Here is a 9077-nt window from a genome sequence, read left to right as displayed (position 1 = left end):
TCTCCACTTTGGCCCGTCCAAAGGAAAAGTCTTGCTGAGCCTTGGTTGTTCAGTCTTCATATAATTGTCCTGACATGAACTTTAACATTTAAAATGTCAACTGAGGCCTGTAGAGTCTGCAATGTAGCTTAATGATTTTTTCCAGTTTCTCTGGGACAGTCAGTCCTTGGAAGATTGGCAGCATCAACACATACGTGAATGCTACAGATCAATTAATCAAGTGCACTTGAGTATCAGCACTTGATTAACTGATCTTGATTAATTCCTATGATAGCAGTAAAGGTGTGCTTAGTTTTTCTCACAGCATCTTGTGAAAAAGTACTTCTAAAAACAACTGTGGGTGAGCCCAGGATTTACAAATCTGTATTTTTCTATCATCCAGGGAGCAGCGATGTTGTGAAATTTGCATTTAATAATGCATCCTTTGATGATGAAATGATAGGTTTATGGCTGAGTATGCTTGTTGTCCAAGACAGCAAGGGGAAATAATCTAGAAATTGACTTACGGGACATTGGTACCCTCTTCTTTTGAAGAAAGACGATCTTCTCCTCTTAAAGTAAGACACTGTCCCGGATAAGGCTGCCCAGCCTTGCAAGCACATGATAAAATACAAAACGCAGCCTGTCTGCTTTGAGAAATCCAGGACATCGCCACCGTATCTGGGAGCCTTCAAAATAATGTCAACTGGTAATCAATAGACTTTGGTGATTCAAATGGCTTAAAATCCATACTGAAAAGTCAACATGCTAAACATAAACACGGTTCTTATAAATAAACCAATATTATCTTGTGATACACGGACATGATTAATACGATTTTGAACTACACTTGAAGCGGGGTCAGTGTCTGGTGCCATTCATTCAAGAGGAGAAACGCTGATGGATTCAATAGATTCAGCTGGGTTCTCTAACCTCCAAGCATTCAGCAGTGTGAGCAGTCCACACCCACACACACTTTGAAAAGAAACTCTAATCTTGTTTTGGAAAGAAACCCTACACATGCAGGGAGAGACTCTAAATGGGACAAAAACCATGTTACAGCTTATTTCCAGAAAATGTATGGCATTGAGAGGCTGCTGAAATAGCTTTATATTGCTTGCTGAGAATAACGGCAGTACTTGGTAATGGATTATTTTGGTCTGTGTCTCGCTCTTTTTTTCTCCCTGCAGGGCTAAAGCAGATCCATGCCCTGTCCATCCAGGGGAACTATGAGCTACGTATCGACCTGGAGGACTTTGAAAATAACACAGCGTACGCCCAGTACGGCACCTTCGGAGTGGGCCTCTTCTCGGTGGACGCCGATGATGACGGATACCCTTTGACTGTGGGAGACTATTCAGGCAATGCAGGTATGTGCTGTGTACTCAGTGAACTCATTAAGGCTTTTCTTGGAAGACATACTGTGCACTCTGATTAGTATACACCATATTTGTTTTGCACATATTATTTTTTTCCCCTTCGTTCAACCTAATGGCAAACACAGCAGTGTGCGAAAGTCCAGCCAACGCCCCTCGTATTCTGCATTCCAGCAAATATAACTGTGCATTATTTTTGCAGTGCAGTAGACGTGTCCACTTGTTAAGCTTTGCAGAGAGTGCTCAGAGTGAGGGACTGCTAGTGTCTGTTTCTCTGCTCACTCATCGTGAGATTCAAGCCAGCTACCTGTCACCTTGATTAAATTACTGCCAATTAATTGCCGTGCTTGACCTGCAGCGTAAACAAAAAAGCTGCCATTGAAATGAAGAAGCAATTTAAAGAAGCTTTGGGGAGCAGTGCTTTGAGAACAGACAGAGAGAGAATGGGGACAGATATGAGAGCGGGGAGGAGAGTAGTCGATAAGAAGGAGGGCGACTGGAGGAAACTGGGATGGGAGAACTAGGGGGACAGGTGTGGGAGAAAAAGAGGTAAATAAAAATGAGGATAGAGATATTTAAGGGACAGAGAAGGCAATGAAGCGAAGGAGGAAGAGAAAAATGGGTTGTATGTATGATGGGATGGGGGGGTGTTCCTCCAGCTATGGCTCTGCTAAAATTCCTGTAAAACTCCAGGTCTGTCCTCTTCAAAGCCTGACCTTGAACTCGTTTGCCTGCTGGACATTTGAATCCAGTCAAATTATGGCTACTCCAGCTCTCTCGGGATAGTCACACTCTCACGTCAGCTTCCCCTACAGCAGCTCTACTGTTATTATTAGTAGTATTTTCCATAGCTCTGGCTGCTTTTGATCAGCAGACAGGTGCTCGTTTCTACTGGGAGCAGCTGGATCTTAATGGGCATCAGAGGAGGCTGCCGGCCCCCAAGCCACCCAAGTGGCATCCTCTGCCTTGTAAATGAGCTTGTTTTTGCGCCCCTCCCCCACCCTTCCCCTTTTCTTCCTAGCTCTGGACATCATTGTACTGTTGACACCAGTAAGCATTTTTTTCCCTTGTTCTACTCCCCCACTATCTAATTTCTCCTAACATCAAGCGGCACACAACGTGAATATCAGACATGCCTGTCAAATTATTTTTCCTACCGAGCGGTTACCATAGTAATGCCAAATAGCAAGTGGAGCAGGGCAAAGTGAGAGGGTAAGAAGCTGTGCGGCCACATCCTGGGCAATTAAGGGCTGTTTGATGCCCTGACGAGCTGTTAGGCTTCACCTGATGACTGGTGAGCACTCTTTCATTCTGCTCACCACTTTATCCCTCTATCCATTTCTAGTCACAGTGTGAAGCCTGCTTTTTTTCCAAAAAAAAAAATTTGAAGGGGCAAAGAGTGGAGGAAATGTATGGGGAGTTTATTGAACATTATGAGCTCTTTTAACATCCATTTGCAGGAAACTTTTGGTCTACCGCAGCATCTGCAAGGGCGTTACTTTCATTTTCCTGGTGAATTTACAGCAGCGGCTCGCAAAACAGTTGTCAGTGTGAGAGGATTTGCCAGTAATAAATCTTTAAATAGTCAGAGCGATATTTTCAGCTGTGTGGATCAGATTGACCTTTCAGACCACTATTAGGTCCACTTAGGTGATGCAACTTGGCTGCGCCACATCCCTGCAGTGGTCTTTCATCACTGCCATAATCACAATGAGAGGTTATGGGAAAGAATGCCCTCTTATAGAATAAGTACGCTTTTAAAGCTCTTTGAAGCTGTTACAAAAGTTACATTATTATACTAAATTTCTTAAAGTGGACAAAATACCCTGACTTAGCAAAAGACTGAGGGGCAAGATGTAGGGGTAAACACACACCACATAAACAAACACAAAGACATAACCGGAATGAGGGCACAGAGGGCAAGGGGATGTGAAAACACTCAGACCTCGAGGGAGGGAAAAACAATATGGCCGTACCTAAAACCATGACATCAACATATGTGAGACAGACCATTTAGTATGTCTCATGTATCATCTGAAAGATTTGTATCCATTAACAACCTAATGAAATCATTTGGGGAGTGTTATTAAAAGGTCGCCACAGAACCTTTGATTAACTGCCTACAAAGCCGTCTGACCTACTGCTTCAGCTAATGACAAGAAATACTCAGGAGGACACTGGAGCTGTATTTTTATTCTTTTATCTCTTTCTCTCTACAAAACAAAAAATAATAATAATTGGAAAGTTATGAGGTCTTTTGAAGTTAATCGCTTGTGTATATGTCTAATTACAGGTTTCTAAACCAAGAATGTTCTGATGAAAGATGTAAAGGAGATAGCTATTATTTCAGTAACACTTTATAATATATACTTTACTAAGAGAGTAAATCCCGATGGAATTCAATGGAATTTCACTTTCATTTATTTGAACAAAAATGCAATTATATTTATCTACAAACACAAACAAGTTCGGTTTTTGCAGGAAACAAAGACATAATTGTAATGTAAATACATTTAAGTACTATGTGGGTAATTTTGAGTTGATTTCACTTCTATGGTCATTTAGCAATGAAATCAAATTAATTATGTCACATCATAAATATGGTATACTTTTTGGGCCACGGGCCATAATATGGAGGTTTTTCTTTTATTAAGAATTAATTAAGAAAAAACAGGTTCCATTAAAATATGGGGTCTCGTGACATAATGATGGGGAGAAACCCTTTTTTAACAATGAGTGTTCAAACATCCTCGTGTCCTGTAAAATATCTGATAGTTAGGCAAAGTTTTGCCACCACATAATTCAGTCCGTGTTCCAAAAGGTACAGTGTGCTTACAATGTACGATGGAAAAAGTGGCTGTGGGGGTGGCTGTAGCTCAGGCGGTAGAGCAGGATCAGTCATCTACTGATTGGAAGGTTGGTGGTTTGATTCCCGGCTTCCCCCTCGTCTGCATGCCAAATATCCTTGGACAAGATACTAACCCCAAGTTGCTCTCTGATGCATCCATCGGAGTGTGAATGTTAGTTAGAAAGCACTAAGAAAATTGTGCTTGTGCTTATGGGTGAATGCACTAGTTGTGTGAAGCGCTTTAAGTGCTCAGAAGAGTAGAAAAGCATTAGATGAGAACCAGTCCATTTACCCAAAATGTTCTTTGTTTTTCCCACAAAATTACCAAGAAATGATGCAGTACGGAAAATGTTCTAACTGTGCGATTTGGATCGCGTTTCTTGTAAAATACCCAGAACTTAAATTTACTTACAGTCTAATTGTTCCTCTGTTCCTTCTAAAAACCTGATTTGTCACCGCATTATTCTAGTATTTCTACTTTTAAGTATTTGTAGGCAAGTATAATTAAACTGTAATTTAGTTTAAAAGGCAGTTTAAATTTTATTTAATTACAGTTGAATTACACTCTTAGATGCAGAACATATTTTTATGATGTTACAGATTCATCTATGTTGTTTTATTCATTAACTTCAGTTGTACGACTATTTTGTGTGTACTGACACATTCAAATTTAATTGCCGTTCTTTTCTTTTTTTTAGGTGATTCTCTGTTGAAGCACAATGGAATGAAGTTCACCACCAAAGACAAAGATAACGACCACTCGGAGAATAACTGCGCCTCCTTCTACCATGGCGCGTGGTGGTACCGAAACTGCCACACCTCCAACCTTAACGGCCAGTACCTGCGCGGTCAGCACACCTCCTATGCCGATGGCATTGAGTGGTCCTCCTGGACTGGCTGGCAGTACTCCCTCAAATTCTCCGAGATTAAGATACGCCCGACCCGCGACCCAGAGAATAAATGAAACTGACACGAGAAGGAAAAAAAAAAAAGAAGAAGAAAATTTTCAAACATTATAAACCACAGTTTCTGACAGCTTGATGGAGTTACTTGTCTCGATATTGTTTATTCACTAAAACGTGCATCTTTGACTTTAGTTGACTCTGCTGTTTTCTCGTGATGTCTCTCTTCCATTTTTTTGCTCCTCTTCCTCGCTCACTCAGCTACTAGTCACCCTGGCTACCTTAATCCTTCCCGTGGTCCCATTCTTTGAGAAATTAAATAACCCGGACGCTCTTATTTTTGAACGTTTAGTTCACAAAAACAGCTTACCAGAGCCCTGAACCAACAACAGTCCACTGCTCCGGGTCTGTCAATGTGGTCCAGCCCCCCTCTGAAGTAAAATGGGTCCCCTGACATCAACCTGACCTAACCTGTGCTGACATGGCACTCAGTTCCACTGCCCACTCCTGTAAAATATGTGAAGACAACCCCCGTTCACAAAACATGAAGACAGAATATGGAAATTATTCAACCCCGCAAACCCCACCTCCACCCTCTGCAAAGAAACTCTCAAGTTTTACCAGGGAGAAGGGGACAGGGCAGTGGTGCACTACGTCACATTTACATCTTTGATCTGTCCGAATGAGCCCCGGCAGGGAAAGTGGCGAGAAGTACGGGCGCTCCGATAATGAGAGCGAGACGGAGAAAATGAGGAAACAATTTGACAGGAGCTAAATTGGTGGAAGGAATGGGGGGGCAGAGTGAATCAAACTGGGGAGATGAAGTAGGTGAAGAAGAAGAAAAAGAAGAAGAGGTGCAAGAAAAGGATGGGGGGGAAAAGAAGAGACAGTGGAGGATGTCATTCATCTGACTTGGACCATTAGGGAGCATATTGGGCACTTTGTCTGATCTGCCTGCCAGCTGAGTACTGGCCAACTGATGCAGCACTCACAGATGGTAACCCAGCACTTTGTGTGTGTGTGTGTGTGTGTGTGTGTGTGCGTGTAAGAGAGAGAGAGAGAATGTGTGTGTGCCTGAGACAGAGAGAGACAGACAGACAGAGTTCTCTAACACTATCAATTTCCTGTCACGGGTTCAGTAGAGCATCTCGGTTGACTACAATGTTTAGCACAGAAAGACTAAGCATGATGCACGGCTGGCTTACCTGCACTCTGTCCAACTAAGTAGCTGAAATACGCCTGCAAGGGATGTAACGAATTAAAGCAGGAAAAGACAACAACTTAGAAGAAACTGATGGAGCCACTGAAAGAGACCCGAGGAAACTTCACGCCCCCCTTTCTTGTTTGTCCTCTCTTTTGTACGTTTTTTTTCCTCTCTCTGTTGTTTCCAGATGATTATTGTGGAATCGGTTTGTGCGATACGGTTTTATCTTGTCATGCAAACGGAGCGAAAGATGCTATAAAATAAGATTTGACGCTCTCAACCGCCGTCTTTTTTCTTCAGAGTCATGGCAACATCCAAACTGCCTACAGAAAACAAAGCAAAAAAAGAAAAAAAGATGAAGTCAGTTTAAAAAAAAAAAGGAAAGAAAAAATTCACAGCACATGGGCGGAAAACAGTGCAATCCCGATTTTTTTCCCGTCTCTTTTTTAAAGTCGGTGAATCAACTTTTTTTTGGATGTAATAAAAGCTTTAAAATATCTGTAGATTTTATTGTACAGTGTGTATGACTTTTAGAGCATGAGAATCTGTTTCTTACTATGCTACAACACAAAGAGAACTCAAGCACATAGACTTTACAAAATCCACTGGTTCAAAAAAAGAAGAAGAAAATGCAACATGTGGAGCAAAATAACTTTCCCCCCCCCTTCTTATAAAATGAGCAAAAGGTGGGGAGTGGCGCTCCTTAGGCCAGATCCAAGTGAAGAAGAGTAACATGATTATCCCTTAAGCACATGCCCGCTCTAATCTGCAGCACAAATTTCAGTCTTTATGTCAAAGGCACAATGATAAGAGTTTTTTGAACCTCCTCAGGCACAATAGCTGCCTTGCTGGACATTTGCGACCTTTGTGATTACTTGGCTTTGGAGAGTCACTTGGAAGCAGTTTTGAATCCGTGCTAAAGGGTGACAGTGAGTTAACGTGTAGCACCGAGCAATGTTGCACTTAATACCTCTGACACTGGAACAGCTGTGAGTTTTTCTGTCATCCCCGGTGCTTTGATGAAGGATCCCGTTTCTGTGTGTGTTTCTGCTAGCGCCTCGGCTGTGCACACGCAGTATATGTCACGTCGTGGTGGTGGACTCCTGCCACGTCTTTTCATCGAAGAAGCGCCGAAGACACGTTACACATGCCTGCAGATGTTATTGTGGCACAGAGTGTGCGGTGCGCTATTGTCAATTCCGAGACAAGCTGGAACTGTGCGGAGTCGCTCGAGGAGAGGGAATTGGACCGCTCGTTGAGTATGTGTGCGAATCGTGAGTATGTGCGTGTCTCTTTGCCGGACGGAGCGTCGGTATGCGTGAGCGCAAGCGTGCATCTGCAGTGTTTCTGTGTGTACACGTATATGCACATGCGTCGGTTTGTACACGCCCAACGTGCATGAGCCAGACAAGAGAACAGGAGGCTGGGTGTGTCTCTCTGTGGAATTCTGAAGTAATGTGATGCCTATGTACTACATGCCTCCCTCGCTATTTGTGTTGATAACAGAGAGATTTACATAATTCTAATAATGAACTATTACTTATTGTGATTGTGATCCCATTAAAATGGACACCACCTTCTTGGTACTGTGTTGAACTGCGCTTGTGCCCTCGAATCCTGACAACCCGCTCCCGAATTCTCTGTTCGCCTCAACATGACTTTGTGCTCACTGTATACGTTAGCGCTATGTTTCCCTTGTTATTTAAGTGTAAAGACATGTATTATTTGCCATGATGATCCACCACCCCACCCTTCCTTCCCTCTGTGTTAAAGGCCTTCATTGTCACTCTTTGCTGCTGCAGCTTGCTAAGTCTCCGATGGAAGAGATGATAAAAGAAGTGAAATCAGAGGCTCTGATAATTCCCAGTTAACCCACTCATTACAGAGTATCCGCACCCTCTCCATCGATCCGCCACGTCCCCAAACCCCTTTCTTACTTTGTACCTCCTTAATTGCCTTAGCCTGTGCTGCCAACCCCGGCTCCTAAATTCCTCTCTGCTCTTTCCGCTCTTAACTCCTATCCCCTTTATTGCTCTGTTTTTCTTCCCCTACTCCCATCTCCGCTCTCCTCCACCCAGCCCGCCCATTCCTTCATTCCCAGCGCAGAACTAACTATGTTTTTCTTTTTTCCTTTTATTTTTGGTGAAGTACTATAGATTGTTTTGCTGAATCTTGATACTGTGTTTTAATGTTCTTGTCAACATTTAATAAACATTCACATTTTATAAATGGAGCACACGCCGAAGCATTTGTGTCTCTCTCGCTGTCTCTGTCTCTAGCAGCGCATCCATACACATCTATAGGCGTGTGGTTCTGTGTTTGTAAGAAGCATTTAGTAGCCTTCTGCTTGTCAAAAGAAAAACTTGTTAACGTTTTGGAACATCAACCACGATAAAGTACCACAAAGCATGTCCTTGGTTTTGAAAGGTAGACTAAGCAGACAAAGAAAAGAAAAAAAAAAGCTTTGGGTCTCTGGGGTCGAGCCACGTAGTTATAGCTTTGCTTGGCGAGGATTTAGATAATATCAACTTTCAACAACTTTTCTGCTGCAAACTAAATGCAGAGGTAAATTGAATTTTTGTTTGTCAGAAATGATGCTGCAGCTATTTTAGAGTTGTTCCACAGAGTTGTTCCTTGGGAAAACTAAAGAAGACCATCACCATGCTCCATCAGGACATATAACTGCATGACTGGACATTGGCCCCATTTCTAGTATAAGTTCCAAGTTAGTTTTAGCATTAATTTCACATAAGTGTATACCTAAGTGC

The 9077-nt window shown here is 42.4% G+C and overlaps 1 protein-coding gene across 2 annotated transcripts in view; it reads left to right on the top strand.

Moving 5' to 3' along the window:
• The window catches only part of fibcd1b (fibrinogen C domain containing 1b), a 122839-nt gene extending 116680 nt beyond the window's left edge, over positions 1 to 6159 (top strand). For both annotated transcript variants that reach the window (XM_005720218.1, XM_005720217.1), the window contains 2 exons: positions 1170 to 1349; positions 4902 to 6159. In XM_005720218.1, the coding sequence (XP_005720275.1) occupies positions 1170 to 1349; positions 4902 to 5167 (446 nt within the window). In that variant the 3' untranslated portion in view covers positions 5168 to 6159. The remainder of the gene's footprint in view (positions 1 to 1169; positions 1350 to 4901) is intronic.
• Positions 6160 to 9077: the final 2918 nt, after the last annotated feature.

The sequence above is a fragment of the Pundamilia nyererei genome, unplaced genomic scaffold, assembly GCF_000239375.1.
Source record: "Pundamilia nyererei isolate P.nyererei 1_Seehausen unplaced genomic scaffold, PunNye1.0 scaffold00002, whole genome shotgun sequence".
NCBI lineage: Eukaryota > Metazoa > Chordata > Actinopteri > Cichliformes > Cichlidae > Pundamilia > Pundamilia nyererei.
This window is presented reverse-complemented; position numbering and strand designations above follow the sequence as displayed.